The 19,908-nt window shown below is 42.3% G+C and overlaps 1 protein-coding gene across 1 annotated transcript in view; it reads right to left on the bottom strand.

Annotated features, from left to right (window-relative positions):
- Positions 1 to 5,004, bottom strand: part of SREK1 (splicing regulatory glutamic acid and lysine rich protein 1) — a 33,617-nt gene extending 28,613 nt beyond the window's left edge. The window contains exon 1 of the mRNA XM_086771157.1: positions 4,733 to 5,004. Coding sequence (XP_086627283.1) covers positions 4,733 to 4,893 — 161 coding nt within the window. The 5' untranslated portion in view covers positions 4,894 to 5,004. The remainder of the gene's footprint in view (positions 1 to 4,732) is intronic.
- Positions 5,005 to 19,908: the final 14,904 nt, after the last annotated feature.

Genomic DNA, 19,908 nt, shown 5'->3' with positions numbered 1-19,908 from the left:
TTCCATATTTCCTCGATTTCAATCATAAAACCTATGTGGAAAGTATGTTAAAAAACACTAACATCGGAATACCGCTGCAAATTAGGCTCCAAGAGGAGACCACCTCTGCTGAAAACACATCAATGCTGCATCTACATCAAAGGAGATGATTACGATCCAAAAGATCTAAAATTCTGAAAGACTTCACAGTGATTAAGTCCTCTCCTTTTATGAAGTGGGCCTCCTAAATGTCCCCAACAGGCTTCTTAAGAAGTCTTTCTTAAAATACAAAAGTCTTATTCTAATTCCTTTTGCTCCTTTTTTTTTTCTGCTAATGTTTTCTGAGGCTGAATTGACGTAGCCATGGTATTCCTCTTGCGGTTACAAAGCACTGATGTGAAAACCACTCCTATCTACCTGATTCAAAGCTACTATAACCTAGTTTCTTTAGGAAAGCAAGAAAACTTATGTCCTGGTTCTGGATAGGATAGAGTTAACTTTCACCAGAGCTGAGAGACGAACTGGAACTGGTGGCCCCTATGGCTGGGGGACACAGCTGGGATAGTTTACCCAAATTAGCCAAAGGGCTACTCCATCCAGTGTGATGTCATGATCAGTACATAAGCGAGGAGGGTGCTGAAAGGAGCCTCTGGCTACTCGGGGAGAAAACCAAGCATCAGGATTTGCTCTGTACTGGATGAGCTATTGTACTGTAATTGTTTTCTATCTCTGTTTTGTTTTCTTCTGTTATTCTCTTAATTTTTCTTCCACCTCAACCCACGAGTTTTGCCTTTTCTTCTTTACCAGTTCTCCTCCCTGTCCCACTGGAGGGTGGGGGGAGTGAGTGAGAGACTGTGTAGCTTGGTCCTGAGTGAGGCTAAACTACAACAACTTAAAAGGGAAATAAATTAAAGGAAATAAATATCTATTCAGATGTTTCTGCCGTTTTTGTTTTCCTTTGTAAGCAGACAGTAACATTATCCCAACAGCGTAACAACCAACCAACCAACCATTTCATAAGAGAGACCGATTCGGAGAACTATAGTGAAAAATCAAATAAAGGTTACAAAATATTCCTCTAACAGTCTGGATTTTTTTCAGAGTGGTGATGGTGGTAGAAGAGACAATATAAATCAATAACTTATCAAAATAAGATGATGTGGAATAACTGTGCAGATCACATTTAAATAAGGCTGTGTTTTATGTCAAAGGCCTCATCTTTACTGCAGTCACTGCAGGATATAACAATGTCTAAGAAACATTTCTGTGTTCTAGCCTCCAAGGCCACTCAGAAGCAAACAATATTACACAGCAGAACTTTCAATACCTAATGGAAACAGTTTGTGTCTCCCCGCTTCCAAACAACTCATTCTGCAAAAATCCAATTGTTGCTCAATAAAGTTTTTCAGTATTTAACTGTTCAAAAATCCTCTTACGGCTGCATTTGAAGGCTTATCGCTACAAATGTAATTTTGAAGGCTTCTCTGAAACACAGACTTCAACTGGGTGAAAAGCGTAAAACAACAGCTTGACTGGGACTAAGAATCTGACTACAGACATCACTGGTCTTCTAGTAAGCTGAAAAAAACTCTAATCTGTGTGAGCGGTTGGCATACTGGAGTACATAGCCAAGGCAAAAGACCTGTCACATCCTGCAAACCAGCTTCAGACTTCAGCTGTACTGCAAACTGAAACTGATCTATAAAAACCCGTCTTGGGTCTTGTTCAGAACTGTGAGAAAAAAAAGACATACTTCTTCTTCTCACGAAAGTCTACTTAAGCAGCCAACAAACAGAAAGGTACGAAACCAATAATTTATTGAACAATACATTTTGTAAATTTAAATGTAAGTATGTACTTTAAATGTAACAGCAAATTTAAATGTAAGTATATAATTTCAATGTAACAGCGTAGGCTGTTAAAAGCAACACACAAAGAGAAAAGTTTCAGGGAATGTTCTACACAGTGAGGAACACAATATACCCTCTCATGGTCTTGGATATTCAAATGTCGGCATCATCAGGCAAGTGTGGTTTCTCAGAGACCTTTTGCACATGTGGGCTTGCAGGAGGCCTCCGTCCTACCTCCCTAACGGCCTCTCTGTACTCTCACTTGAGAAAACTCAGTAAGCACTGAAAGTTTGCAAATGGCAAACTAAGGAGCTCTTGTTAAACAGTGACAGGAATTCTGCACTCCCAACACAGCAATTCAGCCCTCTAATCAGATCAGGACCATACACAGGTATTCAAAACTTCAGGAGTTTTTCCTTAGACTTTGTGACAACATATCACTGCAGCTGGTGGTGAAGCCCCACTAAAGCCACTCTCCTCTACAAAAAAGTGGCAAATTCACATGAAGGCCCCGGTATAGTAACAACTTTTACTCCATAAACTAATTCTCTCACACAGGTTGCGGTTGTAATATTATTTTCTGTTCTTGCTGACTTTTTCATACTATCTAACCATAATTTACCAAGTAATTTTCATATGCAGTTATAACTCTTCTTTACAATATTTAAATCTTCAGCTTCAGAAAGAAACCAGAACTCAATTGGTAAAATTAGAAACCTGCACTTCAGTCACCCTGCTTTTCTCAAGATGTAAGCAAAAGGGAAAATACTACACATACAAGTAAATTAAGAAATAACATATAACACATTTTCTGAAAAGATTTTACAATCATCCTTTACTTTCATTTCTTACTATCCTTCATATAAAGTTGGTTGGAAGAAAAAAGCAAATTCTCAAAGGGTCTCTGAATATCCCTCTTCTCAAGGTTAAAGCTGTTTATGGGACAGGGAAGAAGCGATGATCAAAATGCCTGGCAATGAAGTGGAATAAAAGGAGTCTTCGAGCACTGAAAGCCACCTATGCCACTCTTCAACAGACAAGTCTTACACGGAAAGGGTTACAAAAGCCTCAGGAAGTCCAAGTTTCTTGTGCAAAACCAGTGACCAACAAGGTTAAATCGACACAGCAGACAGATGCAGCACGATAAAAGATAAACTCTGCTTGTCTCTTTAAGATATGATAATAATAGAAATTCAGAGTTAAACGAGTGGATTAAAAAAAAAAATACCTCACCCTTTTTCCACCTTCACATAACTTACACTTGTTTACTGAGTTCTCAAGGGCCACAAATAGATGCTTTCAATTCTAAATTAAAATTTAAATGGAAAGCCTTCCAGACAGCAGAACACATATAGCTGCACAATCAAACCAAATGTGAAATTTTCTTGGAAGAAAAAAAAGTAAATACAAACAACAGCCACCAGTAACAAGTATCTCTGACACACTGAAAGATTATGTTAATCATGTTAATGTTTTTTCAATTAAAAGAAATATTGCTTTCAGTGCCAGTGAAGCCTGCTGAAGAGTTTCCCCCCGTTTTCCCTATAACCCCACTTCAGGTACTGCAAGGCTGCTATAAGGTCTCCCTGGAGCCTTCTCTTCTCCAGACTGAACAGCCCCAGCTCTCAGCCTGTCCTCATAGGAGTGGTGCTCCTCTCCTAGAAATCCTAGAAAACTATAGAAAAATCACCATAAATCTATTAAAGAGTGTTTAAAACCCAGCAAGGTTGTTTTAAGCATATCTTTACATGAATGGATGCCTATTATGTATAATTTATATACATATTAAGTAACATTTTTCTAAACGGTCCTGTTTCAAACCTACTCAGATGTAATGTAGTAACATACATAAATGGACAAATACCAACTTTTTTTGCTATTTAGCTTTAAAAATTGAAATTTTGACCATCTGAACGTCATCTTTGTAATAAAATTAAAGTCTCTGGATGTGAATGACTCCTTCCTCTTTCTGCTATTCCTATTTAATTTTCATAAGAACAGATTAATGGTTTTAAAAGACTTGTCTGTCCTTGGCTTCTTAGTATAATAGATCACCAGCCAAAAAAAAATATTTATTTTTCTCTCCTTTTCTGTTGATCATCATCTGCTTGGGAGAAACAATATTGTTATTTTCCAGACCTCAGTATCTCCCATCTGAGTGCATCCCTCGCATGCAGATGACATAATGAGAATAGCTACAATTCAGAGAAACGTGTGAAGTCCGTTATTAACTTTCAGTTACTGCACAGGTCTTATCAACGGCATTTCCGAGCACAAGACTGGGCAGGTCCTGTCCCCCCGTGAACAGCTAACAGGCCTCTTAAAACAAAAGGAAAAAAAAAAATTAAAAAAAGACACCCTCCCGAAGAAGAGCTGATTCAGCCGGCGGCACGCACCGCCCAGACAGGGCGGCCTGGCAGCCAGTCCGGCAAGGCCGGGCCTGGGGCTCTCTCGCCCGACCCGCCTCCACTCAGCCCAAGCGAAGAGAAAGGGCGGCCACAAGAAGGCGGTTTTCAGGAAAAACGGGGGAAGGGATCTGCGCCAAGGGAGCGCTGCAGGGTAGCCTGGAAGCACCCTTCTGGCCAGGCATTTGGCTGCCACTTAGTGCCGACCGCCGCGAAAACACAAAACCCGCAGCTCCGGAGATGCCGCGGCTACTCCCCTCCGCCGGGCCGGCGCCGCCATCTTAAGTGCGGGTAAAGCGCCTCTCCCCTACCGCTCCTGCCATACAAAGGCGTGGGGGCACGTGACCCGCCCGCCGCGCGGGAGGCCCTGGTGCCCACACGTAAGATGGCGCGTAGGGCCTTCTGCGCTGCCTGTTCCCTCCACCTTCCCGGCCCCTCTAGGCCTCTTCCTCCGCCCGAGTCTCTGTCGCTCCGGAGGCCGGCGCAGGCCCCACTTACTCGGGGGGATAGAGGCGCAGCTCCTCGATATCTCCCAGGAAGCCGAAGAGAGTCCGCATCTGCTCGCTGGTCACTGCCGAGGACAGGTTCGTGACCTGGATGACGGACGTGGGGCCCAAGGGGAAGCCCAGCGGCACCCCGATCCCGCCGCTGTTCATCATGGCGGAGCCCGCACCACCGCTCGGCTCGCGGCGGTGCCGCACGCAGCCGGGAAGGCGGACCTGACCACAGAGAGGAGCGCGCGGCGCTTGCCAGAGCGTCCTACCGCGCGCGCGGGCGCTCTCGACTGCTCCCTGGAGGAGCTTCTGGGCGGGCGGGCGCTCCCCTCCCCCGCCCCCCCGCCCCCCGCCCCGGCCTTCCTCCGCGCCGGCGCCCGCCGGCCCGGGCCGCAGGCGCTAGCGGGCGCACGCGGGAAGGAGCAGCCCCGGCTCCCGCGTAGCGGCGGAGGCGGGGGCGGCGCACCCGGGCCCGGCCGGGGAGGCGACGCCGTGAGGCCGCTCCGTGGCGCTTGGGGGCGGGGTGGCTGGGCCTGCGCCCTTCCAGGAAGGAGGCCCGAGTGCGTGGCGAGCTGGCTTCCTGCTGCTGCGATGGAGCGAAAGCGTTCGCGGCTGAAAGCCGGAGTACCACAGGATCTAGGACCAGCACCCCGCCTGTAATGGGTCAGCTTGGGGTCCACAGAGTGATTTCGCGTGAAATCCACTGAATGCTCTGCCAGCAGATTGAAATACACCCACGAGAAAGGGAAGAAAAAAAATGGATTTCCCAGTTAAATGCTCTTTTGGTAGCCAACTTCAATAAGAGGCAGTTTAATTACCCTAGGGAATAAACCCTTGCAAACACCCCAACTACGTTTAAACAGGAGGGGATTGTAAGGGAGCAAGTTGTTAATGGTTTGGTTGTAACTTGACTGGGAATCTATCCCAATTAAATTGATGTTACCTGGAGTTACAGTTCAAGTTCTCTTTAAAAATTAAATTGACTGGAGAAAATGAGACTGATGTAGGTAATCACTATGAAGGGCCTAAGTGTAGTCTTTCTTAGGTGGTAAAAAAATATACATCTTGCAACTGAAAGATCCAAGGTTTCAGACATGAATATTTTAGCTTTTAAGACTTCCTGTACCCCAAACCTGAACTGAGAAGGAGCTGGAATGTTCTTGAAGCTATTGGGCTGAAAAAGATTGCAAATTTGTGATACTTCCCTGAGCAAGTAGGTCAGTTGTTACGGAAACTCCATAGATAAGTCTGGGTGGTGCTTCTGTGATGGTTTAGCCCAAATCACCACACAGTTTCTCGCTCACTCTCCCCCTCCCCAGGGGGATGGGGGAGAGAATTGGGAAGGAAGGAGAACTCGTGGGTTGAGATGAAGACAATTTACTAAAATAAAAGGGAAAACTACAATAATAACAGAATATAAGGATATTAAAAATATACAAAGTGAACAATATGTGTTTTCTCATCACCCGATGTCCCAATGACCGATACAGCCCGTCCCGAGCAGCGATCACGGAAACAAAACCGAGCAGCAAGCAAAGGAGCAAAAGGGAGCCAGCAAGGTAGGGGGAATGATGCCAGCAAAAACAAGCAGGAAGGATGGATGCCAGGAAGGCAGATACCCACCCTCGCCTGCTCCCACTTATATACTGAGCATGATGTTTATGGCATGGAATACTCTCTTTGGCCAGTTTGGATCAATTATGCTGTCTGTCTTTCTCCCAGCTTCCTGCATCTGCAAATTGGCGAGACTTGGAAAGCAGAACGGTGTCCTTGGTCTCATTCACAACAACTGGTATCATCAGGGTGTTTATGAACATTCTTCACACACGAAATCCAAAACATACCAGCTACTGAGAGGAAAAATTAACTCCATCCCTGCCAAAACCAGGACAGCTTCCTTTATTGATGCTTGATATGTTACAGAATTTTAAGTGATTCCAAGCAATTGCCAGAGATTTATTTTATTTTAAAATGCCTATGCATATGTTTCAGGTAGTACTTATTTCAAAATGATAATCAGTGCGCTCATATTCCTTTCCAAAATGGAATCCATATTCCATAAGTATAAGATTTAAGATCAAAGTTAAATCATTTCTTTCATCCATCCTGGTAGCTTTTAATTAGCCTAAGTTTAACTGGAGAATTCAAGATCTTTTGTTATATGTTGTGCAAAGTTAAACTCTGGTATGATTATTCTGTCTATAGGAACATTACATTAAGATTTCCTGTGTTTTGACTAGTACATCTCATCCCAGGATGGTTAGCAGAGGTGTAGAAGCTATTACTGCTTTGAACATTTTTGTCCTTTCTCCTTGCATCTCTCAGTGGAGGGTACCAGAACAATGAGCTCTAAAATTCGCAAGTAGAAAAGTTCTGTGAAGTCAGAACTGACTGGGATACACTCCTTCAGGTGAGCCTGTGGTAGTACAAATGAAATTCTGAGCTACTGGTTGGCTTCCCAAAAACAAAACAGAAGCAAAACACTGTTTAAATTTTCTACTTGCCAGTCCCTGCCACAGGACAAAAATAGCTTGGAAGATAATACCAATAAATAAATTAATTTGGATTTCAGAATAATAGCAAAAAAACCACCCCACCCAAAACACGATACTGAAAGCTTTGGTTCACGCGGGCTGCCATTAAAATGTCAAAGCAAACAATGACTCTGTTTCAGCCAAGCTGTTCAAAATTTAAAAGTATTTAAGAGCCACTCCCTCCCCTGCAATAAAAAATAGAGCTATTGAGAAAATAAGTTAAATAAAATGAATAAACATGGAGAAAGGGAATCGATGTACAAGAGTGCCCTAACACCGTCTGAATGGCTAACCGACCTGCGTTAACATCGTGTGCATATTGCTGTAGGCCAAGAGAAAACTTTAGCTGTGTTCTCAGTGGAGATACATGTAGGAGCTTCTTTTCAATTTTACTCACCTGTTTTTATACCTTTTAGTAACTGTATTGCTGCACTTAGATTTGTTAAATAAATTCTTTTGTTTTGCCTTCACCTTGCTTGTATGGGCAATGATGTCAGATTAACTCGCGAAGACCAAAGCATTCCATGCCTGCAGTGCAGATCCTTCCAACTTCTCCCAGCTGGGGATCTCAACATCTGTCTCCTGACAATCCACACAATAGATTTTGACTGAGCTCCAGTCTTGGAGCTCTGACCATCATTTCAGAAAGCCCTTTGCAGTTGCAGAGTTACCCAGAGTTGACGGGGTGCTTGGGAGAACAGCTTTACAGTCATTGCACTGAGTTATCAAAAATTGGCATTAACACTTTTCTGGAACAGGAAAGTTATTACTTAACATTTCCTATTCTTAATATGTAAAACCAGGTGCAAACTGTGTTTCAGAGAGAACTGGTTTATCAGCAGCCATTGTGTAGTCAAAATTCTGCTACCTTCAAAGCTGTTCCAGAAATTAGACTGAGTGGGACTTTGCAATTCATAGGGGTCTCCTGGTGAGGACAGTTTTCAGACACTGTGAAGGCAAATGATCATGCATCAACAATATGCATGTTCATGAGGGCAAATGAGCATTCCTTTGTGGAAACAAAAATTTAGGTTTTTAGAAGTACAGGGTAATCTCAGAATATGTAGCATTTTCTTGCCCTTACAACGTACTTCTCTGTTTCATTAATCAGCTGAGTTTTTGCTGTGTATAGACAATAATCTTCCCATAAAACTGCATCATTCCATTTTCTTTTGAGATGCTAAAAAGCAACAGTAATATATTATCCTTACAGAGATCATGAAACTTAAGTTCCGTGTTACTGACATGTAAAACGGTAAAGTCTTTAGAAAAAAAAGCAACTCTTAACTTTGCATCTAAGGTTGTATTTCTTGATCTTTCCACAAAGTTTGAAAAGCATTTACTGGGAAATGTTAATTCCAAGTGGCGATAGCAAAATATTGGCAATTCAGAAGGAGGTTACAGTAAAACCTGTTTTAAATGATCAGGAGAAAAGTCTTTTTCCTTGCAAGAAGTCACCTTTAGAGTAGACAGTGGGTGGTCTGTTAGAGGTGGACATCAGTGTGGTACTTGCTGCTCTTCCATGGGTAGGGAATGGAAATCAAATGAGGTAAGATAAGGACAGAAACATTAGAAAGCGTTCATTAGCCTTCTTTAAATTGAGCCTTAAAGGCTTCCAAAATAATGTTATCCACAGAGCACGTCTATTTGATATAAAATCAAATAGTTTTAAGCAATTTGCGAAAAGTAAAATTTAACTTCAGATTCAGCTACTCCTGGGGCAATGGTCAAACTTGCCACTGGAAATCCTAAGCCCCTGAGACCAGTGAGAAAGTCTCACTTGGCAAGAGGAGAATTGAGTTAAATGAACAGTACACATGCAAGTGCATGGGACCTCATGAGATGTTCCTATGACTGTTGAGGAATCTAGCCAATGTCATTATGAGACCACCATTAATTGTCTTTAAAAGGTGGTAGTGTTTGGGGGAGGTGAATGTCACCCCTAGATTCCAGATGGGTAAGAAGGAGTGTCTGGAAAGTGACAGAGCAAATAGTCTTGGAAGCCGTTTTAAAACATTTTAAGGACAAGGTGATTGAGAGTTGTGAGCATGAGCTTATGAAGAGAAAATTATGCCTGACCATCTTCTACAATGAAATTACTGGCTCCATGAATGAGGGGAGAGCAGGTAATAGTGTTTATCTTTACTTTAGCAGGGCTTTTGTGACTGCATCCCATAACATCCTCATAGACAAACTGGTGAAGTACAGATTAGATGAGTGGGCAGTCAGGTGCGTTGGAAGCTGGCTGTACTGCCCTGCTCAGAGGGTTGGGATCAGCAGCACAATGTCCAGCTGGCAGTGAGTCAATAATTATGTACCCCAGGGTCAATATTTGGTCCAATACTGTTATATCATCATTATGCCTTCCTTAATGACCTGGACAGTGGGACACAGTGTGACCTCAGCAGGTTTGCAGATGATAGAGAACTCAGAGGAGCGGCTGATACCTTAGAGTGTACATGCTCCTGTTCAGAGGCGCTTCAAAAGACTGGAGAAATGGGCTGACAGGCATCTCATGTTGCTGAGCAAAGGGAAAAGTCCTGCACCTGGGCAGGAATAACCCCATGCTGTGTCCCCTCCCAACCTCTTTTGCACCCCCACCCCACTTGCTGGTGGGGTGGTGTGAGGGGCAGAAAAGGCCTTGACTCTGTGCAAGCACTGCTCAGCAATAGTTAAAATATCCCCGTGTTACCAACACTGTTTTCAGCACAAATCCAAAACACAGCCCCATACTAGCTACTGTGGAGAAAATTAACTCTACCCCCGTGAAAACCAGCACACTCAGAGAAGTTTTGGAGTCTCTGTTCTTGGAGATACTAAAAATTTGGCCTGAGTAACCTGCTGTAGCTGACCTTGTTTTGAGCAGGATGAGGAGGGACTGGGTGATCTCCAGAGGGCCCTTCCAGCCTCAGGAACCGTGTGATTCCGTGACAATTAAATGTGCTTTCCTGAACTGAGTTCACTTATCACTTATTCAATCCTTCTTAATTGATAAGAAACTTGGAAGAATACTTTTTGTTAACTTTCTATAATAGTGGGGATACTCTTTAGCAATCTCAGGAAGTCTATGAATATCCATTGAAAGTGTTATATTGCTGTTATCTTGCTCAGAACGCCTGTAGTCAATGCAAATCTACTAATTAGCAGTTGGTGGAGTGGTTCGTTCTTTGATTATTTTTTACATATCTTACAAGGTCTTTGAACTACTTCACTGATGTTTTCCATAATCATGTATCTTCTTCAAGGAGAGAGAATCTAGCAGACTTTGATTTTCACTGTCATTGCCAAAACCGTTGATTAGAGAGAACCAGCAATGCTTTGCTCAGTTACGACTGCATTGAACAGGATTTCAAGGAATGTGATCAGCAAGTGAGACTAGTGTTACTAATTCAAATAGGAGAACAAGCATGAACGGTTCATTTTTCTGTTCTCCTATAAGAGTGAGAAACAATGCTTGACTTCTACCAAGATGCGTTTAAGAACAAACAGCATTTCTGCAAGAAAAGCCTAGCTGCCAGTTTCTGCCGCTCTGCTAAACAAAGGAGAAAGACTGAGAGGTACATTGCTTAGGGGAGAACTGCCCATGTTCTTGCCCGTACTACTTTTTATTTATTTAAGATGGTGAATGTATATGTTTAAATTAATCTTTCAGTATACAAGAGTGATTAAAATAGACATCTATCAATCTGGTGAAGAGATCCAAACAAAAGTAAAGTGTTTTTCTTCTGAGTGTTCTTTCACAAGCAGTGTGATAATGCCACAGAAAGCCAGCATATTTGTATAGCTTTTGCTACGTGAGTGTGTTTCCATACACAATAATTTTCTCCATTTGCCTTACCATACAACCAAAATTGCAATGTTTTGTACAGATGGGCGATGCAGAACACAGGAAAAAAAATGTGTCTTTTATAACAAGAATATTCCTTCTGTTGTGAATTAGTCAAGAAGCATAATCTTCAAATGCCAGTCTCCTACTACTGCTCACACTAGACTGCCTGTTCAGATTGACTGCTGATAATACTCTTATTTTCTCAGTTTTTGCCCAGACGTGTGCTCTGGGTTGGAATATTTTTCTGCCTCTCATAATCAGTCAGGAATTTTACTCAATGTATAAATTCATGCAGAGATGCTTGCCAAGTTCTGCATGTGGCCAAAACCTCAGTTCTGATAGTATGAACTCTTTCTCATCAGAGTAGGTGGTTAACATGAAATCTGAAAATAAGCATGTATTTTTTGTCTACATCTACAGTTATTTCAGCATATTTTATTTTGGAATAAAACTGCACATGTAAGTAGGATTTTAAAAATATCTAATGCAATTCAGATTCACACCTCAGGTTGACATGAACTGACTTTCAAATACAGAGAAATCGTAAAATGTTAACTTTGTAGCATTTCACACACAATAGACTTCATTCTAAACTCCACAGTTCTTCCCAAATGATAGAAATTGCTTTCACCCCCTTTCCACCATTGTACCATTTGGGTTTATCAGGTAGCTATTCTCTTTTTTTTGTATATGCCTTAGTATACTTTGGGTGTTGGGTTTTTTTTGTTTGCCTTTTTTTGTTGTTTTTAGAAGACTGTTGTGTAGTAGAGGGAAACATTTTACAGAAAACAAACTCTTAATTCTGTGAAGTAATCCCTAATCCACCACATCTGCAATCTCAAAAGTTATATAAAATGCGTTTAACAAGAGATGTTTTTTACAAAATATGAGACAAATTTTATATCCTTTCCCAGAGAAATTATGAAAAGCTTTTTCTAGCATAAAATTTCTCTAGTAGCAGTTGTTTTTCTCAGATGAAACTTGATCTAGAAATCTTTAAATCCTACCTACATTGAGATTAACAGATGAACTCTACGTAGTCAGTGTAAGCAGCTGAAACCCTTTCAAACTCCCTGCCTTCAGATGGCAGTCATCTATATAAACTAGCATGATAAACTGAAACAGCTGTGAGATTTCTGCATTTGCTTTTTTTTTATGGCAAACACATGAAAAAAGTTAGGATTGTTGTATATAGCATAGCAGTATCAGTTATAGAGTCATTTTCGTAGCTACATGAGTGTGTTTTATGATGAAGTTCCCCTTCTCCCCATAGAATTGCTTAAATCAAAGGTGGAGTAACTTTTCTCAGTTTTCAATTCTTTTTAAACTTGCTCTGAAATAAGATGAGAACTTAGCTGACAACCAGTAGTGTCTAGACAGTATTTTTATCTCTGAATCTCCAAGCACATGTTAACAAAGGAAGATTATAAGCACCATTTACAGACTGGGAAAATGCACGAAAGCGGGAAAGAGAGAGATCTGAGACGAGATTCTGCATCCAATTATCATTTCAAGGCAGCATTTCACTTATGAAATCTAGTATCTGTATCCCAGACAACACTACTTGGTTTACAGAAGCATCTCTTTTTCAAAAGAGGTTTTTAGAAGACCCTCTTTTTAAGCTGTAAAAGATTCTACATATCCATTTTGTTTGTTTATATGAAACTAAAAGTTTTATTACATGCTTTAAAAATCAATGTGTGTGAACATGTATGTGTAGGAGAAGGAAGAGAAAATGTTAATTTCAGCTTTATTTTTTTTTTAATGTAAGTAAGTGAGAGATCTGCTACTTGCTGTTTTTCTAGCAGGACGTGCTACTGGAGCTGTTCAGGTAGGTCTCTGCTATTTCTGGAGAAAAAAGCCTTGTTTTCCTTTGCTGTGTGGTTCATCCTGCTGTGAGTCACAACATGTAACTCCACATAAAGGGATGATGTTTTTAAATCTCAAAAATACCTGTCTGATAAAGATAGTTCAAAGGAGTTGGATAGAAAATTCTGTAATTCACTGGAAAGAACAACTTCTGCCTTTCAGCCAGAATTTATAGGAGCAGGGCCAGAAGTTTAAATATATTAACAACATGAAAGTAGCATTCCTCTGAAGTCAAATAATTTCACATCTAGTGGAGAAACTGCAGAAGTGGGCCTTTCTATTTCAGGGCCTAATGCTGGGGTGCAAACATAGTTCCAGTTTACCCAGGAGACAGGAAATCTTTTTTTTTGCAATACTTGCATTACTGTCATCAATCTGGAGTTCCTAGAATGTCATCTTCAGCTGGATAATATCAACTGGAACTGCAAAAATCACAACAGTAGTGAGTTTTTGGTTTGGAGATATTGTTCTGAAGGATGATAATCCAAGTATTGTTGCAGCTGAAGAGGCTCCTTTAATTTCCCCTGGTGTGCTGAATTTCAAATATTTCTTTCGCTTTAAGTTGGAAAAATAATACCAGTTTTGCTCACATCAGTCAACCAAATTCTTCTTATCTGAGACACAGGAAAAAATACAAATAATGTTAATTTGCACACTTAAAAATCCAATAATGTGTGTCCTGCTGCATGACAAGAGGAGATCTGGGCACAGTCGCCCTTTGCCAGTACTTCTAGTTCACAGCGTCCTTCCTGGCATTGGGATATAGGCTTCTACTGACAACAAAAGGATTACAAGCCTTGTGAAGTTTGAAAATATACCAGAGTGCAACTCAGTGCAAGTAAGCATTAACATTTTCTATATAACTTTTATTTGAAAGTAGTATAAAGTAGACATTACTGCAAAATGAATTGATTTCACAAAGTGCTAAGGCTGAAAATTCTTTTTGGTATCTTAAGATGTTTTTGTGTCTTAAGATGCCTTAAAATATAAGCACATCATGATTAATGCTATAATAGAATAATTACAATCTACAATTGAAAACCCACCACACATCACTTACTGCAGAGTTAGTCCCATTATGCAAATCACCAAGTGTATGTTCATAGCTTTTTAATTTAAAGCGCAGCAGAAAAAAATGTTTGAAGCTTTTTTTTCTGTTTGGAGGCTTTGCAGCATGGTTTCTAACCCTTGCATGCATCAACTCCAGCCTCAATCAGTCAGTGCAGGAAAGACATGGATCTGTTGGAGCAGGTCCAGAGGAGACCATGAAGATGATCAGAGGGGTGGAGCACCTCTCCTATGAGGACAGGCTGAGAGCTGGGGCTGTTCAGCCTGATGAAGAGGAAGCTCTGGGGAGACCTTATAGCAGCCTTCCAGTACCTCAAGGGGGCCTACAGGAAAGATGGGGAGAAACTCTTCAGCAGGGCCTGTTGTGAAAGAACGAGGGGTAATGGTTTTAAACTAAAACAGGGTAGATTTAGACTAGAAGTAAGGAATACGTTTTTTATGATGAGAGTGGTGAAGCACCGGAACAAGTTGTCCAGAGCGGTGGTAAATGCCCCATCCCTGCAAACATTCAAGGCTCTGAGCAGCCTAATGTGGTTGAAGATGTCCTTGCTCCTTGCAGGGGGGTTGGACCATATGACCTTTAAAGGCCTCTTCCAACCTAACTGTTCTATGATTCTATGATTTCTCATTACAGTGAGCAAATGACACAATTTTACATTATTATTTCCTTTTTCCCAGGACTTAGCATTATGTCAGCTAACCAGCTGGTAATATCCATTTCAATATTTATTAGTAAACCTCACTTTCTTACTAGAGGAGCCATGGCTTTCAACTAAAGTACTTCTGGCAGAAACATTCTCAGCAAAAATACCTTCTGCATATTCAAAACCAGTTGTTGATTATTCTATTGTGAGTAGAAGTTGTTGCATACAAAAATCAATCAAATATGCTAAAATGTTATGAGATTTGGAGCCTTGGCACAATACTTTCAAATCATGTATTTTGCCAGCGTATACTTACAATTCAGTAGAAAGCTTTTCCTCCCTTCTCTTGGCTTGTTGGTTTTTTGTTTTTTCTCCCAAGTTTCCTTTCAACATTAGCAATTGAGTGAGAATTTCTCCATAGAACACATGGTTCATCTGCTACCATTTTCTCTATTAAGAGATAGTCCTTGAGAAGTTTGTCCAAATCAGTATTTTCACATGTCTGGCAAACAAGAGTGTCACAGTTTTCTCACTCATTTGGACAATACTGAAACATGAACACTTCAGCAATTTGCAGTGTCCAGCCATGCCTTGTGAAATGTGTGCAGTGCAGAGCCATGTTTCCCTTTGTGCTATGCAGATGCAAAAATAGATGTTGCAGACTACTGTAATCAGAAATTTAACTGCCAGTGCTCAAAAGTTGGAGGCATGCAGAAAATCATCATTTCAGCAATATGACCTTTCCTGGGGAACTGTTCTCAGCCATCTCGGGGCCCTTGCTAACACAATCACATCATACTTGTTCTCTCACACCTTCTTATTAGATCTCTAAAACTTTAAATCAGGTATATGAAAGCATCCTTACTCAGCCATTACAAGCTACATGTTAACGGAAGCTTTCACAGCTCAGTAACATTTACCCATAGCAACTTAATAGGTTTCTCCCTTAAGTGGGATAATTGCAACCTACTTTTGAAATGCACAAATTCCTGTATTTCTGATGGAGTCTAAAATATATAGGCTGTAATGCTTAATTCAGGTTTTCTCTTCCTTTAAGCCAAATAACTGCTTTGTTTTCTATACTGAATTTCCATTCTTAATACAAAGCAATATTTCAAATGGCAGTATGGAAATACAAGTCATGTTCTTGCAGACAGTATCAGGAAAAGCAAGCACAAGAAGGCAGAGCTGGAAATCGGGGAGTGCAACAGAGAAGAGGGGCTGGAGTGCAAGCACTGGCAGTGCCGTACTTGAAACAAGACTCTCAGAAAGCAGTAGAAGAGGAGTGCTCTTGGGAACTCGCTGAGAAACTTGAGAGTACCTGCTGCTGCCAGGTACAAGGCAAGGGAAGCCATGGGGCTGTGGGCCTGCGGAAGCTCTTGCAACTTCTAACCGGCGTGGTCAGCAGCCATTGACGCAGGGTGCCTGGAGCCTTTGCTCCAGCTACCCCCGATTCGGTAGGGTGATGCTCCCACCCTCTTCGCTGGTGCTAGGGAGAGGCCTGTGTCAGAGCCTGGTGGATCAGAGAGGGTGCCTGAGGCCTCTCCTGGGCCTTTCCGAGCAGAGGTGCACTGCTGTTGGTGTGCTGTGCTGCTAAGCAGAGGATTTATCAAAGTCAGCAGGCTGCACGGCATGGGAGAGAGATAGGATCTCCTTAGACAGACACGCTACAGCATCAAGAGCCCTCGACCCCCACCAAGGTGCAGAGCTGAGAAGAAGGTCCATCATTCACGGAACGACAAGTGGAATATGAGTGGAAGGCAATGGCCGTAAGCTGGCATCTCCCAGCACCACATGTAAGGCTCCTGCTCCACGTGAGGTTCACCGCGCTAAAAGCTGGGGAAGAGCTGAAGGTGCTTTCAAGCAAAGCATCTGGATGGACTGGCCCTGAGCCACACCAGACCACCTGGAGGAAGTGGTCAGTGATGTAGTGGGTGACTCCCTGTTGTGGGGCTCAGAGGCACCCGTCTGCCAACCTGGCCCACTGGCTACAGAAGTTTGCTGCTTGCTGGGGACCCAGATCCAGGATGTTGTGTAGGGACTGCCAAAGCTTGTCCGGCCCTCTGACTGTGAACCCCTGCTGTTCTCCCATGTGGGCACCAGCAATACTTCCAGGGGCAACGAGGAGAGGATCTGTCACCCCCAGTTTCTAGGGGGATAGCCAGGGGTGTGTAGTCCCAGTTGCTCTTCCCCTCAGTCCTGATAGTGAGGGGACAGAGCATGAGGAGGAGTGGACTGCAACTGAGCATCAACAATTGGGTGCAGAGGTAGTCAGGAACAGAGTTTTGGTTTCTGTCACCATCCAATGCTCTTTGAGGATGAATGTCCGCTTGGAGACATGGGATCCACCTCACTGACTGGTGGTGAGAATGTAGCAACTTTTAAGATTCACATGGTTAAGTAATTATTTCATCTCTAGACATCACTTGCAAAAGTGTGTCAAGTCTAGAAATTAAAAATATTTTCTCTATTGGAACCTATGTTTGTACAGAAACTGTGAGTGCACCTCCCCTGTGTAACCTGAAAGCCCTGGCTACTGAATAAATTGCATGGATAGCTGTAGAAAGCTTAATTCCTTAAACAAAAATAAACTACAGAGACAGCAATACGATGTGAAATATGATAAGAAAATTCATTTTTATCAGCTTCCAGTAGCTTTTTTTTTTCTTAGCTCATTGTTATAAAAATCTTCCTCTCCCTGCCAACAGCCATCAGTAGTTTTTTTCAGTCTTCATAATTGTAAGAATAATCAGATGGAGTCATGTCACAGAAAATTAAAGCATGCATTTTATTGCTTACTTGTTGAGGAGGAATAAGAACATGAATTTAAAACAGCAGGTTCCCAAGCATAGAAGCAACTGCCTCATAGATAGATAACGCTTCTATCAGCTGGTTCTTTTACGTTGGAGGTAATTCTACTTAGTGAAAAAGTAGCATTTGGCAACTGTCAGTTCAAGTGTAAAATTTAAAATTCCTAAAGAACCTTCTCTGTTATATGGGCTAAGCAAGAATTACCTAAATGACCTCTGCTGGGATAAGTATGCATGGATGCTTTAGCGGAACAGCACGTTAGGTTCATTTGTTCCTGGCAAATGTGAACGTACTCCTAGAATTTCTCAAATGGAGTGAGAATATACAATTCTGTGGAGCGAGCAAAGACAAACTCAGTTTTTCCAAAATACCATACTATAGCATAAGGTAAGGTTTCCTTTTTTTACTTTTGAATCCAAGGCAGAACTTGACCTTCATTTGGCATTAGCCAATTGTTGAAAGTAAGAGATTTTTTTTTTGTCTTGTGTTGAACGCGGCGTAGAAACTTACAGGCTTATCCTCTTGGGAATAGTGAAAATACATCATAAAGCCTGTGAAAAACCCAGAAATAGAGCACTTGCATGATCTGAGATTCTCCCATGCTGCAGAGGCACATGGGGCCAGCACCATTTGATACAGTCCTGTCCCAGGTAGAGCAATTTTTGCAGAAAAAGTATTCAAGGAACTCTTAAGTCCAAATTTAATTGAAAGACCAATAAAGGAATAAAGACAGAAGTTATTTACATTGAGCAATCTGAATTAGCAGAATAATCAGTTATTGCAATCATGATTTGTCTTTGTTTTTTTTCAGCTTGCAGGAGAGATCCTTACACTCACAGTTTTCCAAAGAAAGAACCAAAACCTGTAATCAATTATAGGCTTTTTTAGGTGCAGTATCAGCTGTTAATCAGAAAGCGTCTGACTCGAAACAATCTTCTGAAATACTTCTAGTTTCCTTAATAACAGGAAAGTTTTATCATGCAACAAGAGAACTAAAGAGAACTAAACTAGAGAGACATGGGTTTGATGGACGGACCACTCGGTGGATAAGGAGTTGGCTGGATGGCCGCACTCAGAGAGTGGTGGTCAACGGCTCAATGTCCATGTGGAGACCGGTCACAAGTGGCGTCCCTCAGGGGTCTGTGCTGGGCCTGGCCCTGTTCAACATCTTTGTCGGCGACATGGACAGTGGGATAGAGTGCACCCTCAGCAAGTTTGCCGACGACACCAAGTTGTGTGGTGCCGTTGACACGCTGGAAGGGAGGGATGCCAGCCAGAGGGACCTTGACAGGCTGGAGAGGTGGGCCTGTGCCAACCTCATGAAGTTCAACCAGGCAAAGTGCAAGGTCCTGCACCTGGGTCATGGCAATCCCAGGCACAAATACAGGCTGGGCGGAGAACGGATTGAGAGCAGCCCTGAGGAGAAGGACTTGGGAGTGCTGGTGGATGAGAAGCTCAACATGAGCAGGCAATGCGCCCTTGCGGCCCAGAAGGCCAACCGCACCCTGGGCTGCATCAAGAGGAGCATGGCCAGCAGGTCGAGGGAGCTGATTCTCCCCCTCTACTCTGCCCTGGTGAGACCCCACCTGGAGTAGTGTCCAGTTCTGGAGCCCCCAACACAAGAAGGACATGGACCAGTTGGAGAAGGTCCAGAGGAGGGCCACAAAGATGATAAAAGGGCTGGAGCACCTCTCTTATGAGGACAGGCTGAGAGAGTTGGGGCTGTTCAGCCTGGAGAAGAGGAGGCTCTGGGGAGACCTGATAGTGGTCTTCCAGTACCTCAAGGGGGCCTACAAGAAAGATGGGGAAAGGCTGTTTAGTAGGGCCTGTTGCAATAGGACGAGAGGTAATGGTTTTAAAATAGAGGGGGGTAGATTTAGATTAGAAATTAGGAAAAAATTTTTTACGATGCGAGTTATAGAACACTGGAACAGGTTGCCCAGAAAGGTGGTGGAGGCCCCATCTCTGGAAACGTTCAAGGCCAGGCTGGATGAGGCTCTAAGCAACCTGATCTAGTTGGGGATGTCCCTGCTCCTTGCAGGGCGGTTGGACTAGATGACCTTTGAAGGTCCCTTCCAACCCTAACCATTCTGTGATTCTATGATTCTAACAAATGTTCCAACATTTGTTTTCGGAGGGCAGACACAGATTTGTCTTTTTAAATGAAAACTATGCAGAGTACTCAGGTAGTTCTTTAATTTTCTATGTAAGACATTCAGACAAGCGATTTACTCCCGGCCACTTGAAAACTTTTTAAATTGACTTATTCAAGTGGGCCTCTGCAAAGTATAATTCTTGATGGCAGAAGAGCAGAAATGATTTGATACTGTAACTTGAAAAAAGTTTCCTAAAATCACCTATACCCAACTGAGTAGCAAAAATTAAATCAAGGAAAATTTTGTAAAAAATGCTTCTTCTGTTGTTT

Source organism: Chlamydotis macqueenii, chromosome Z, assembly GCF_036417535.1.
Source record: "Chlamydotis macqueenii isolate bChlMac1 chromosome Z, bChlMac1.mat, whole genome shotgun sequence".
NCBI lineage: Eukaryota > Metazoa > Chordata > Aves > Otidiformes > Otididae > Chlamydotis > Chlamydotis macqueenii.
This window is presented reverse-complemented; position numbering and strand designations above follow the sequence as displayed.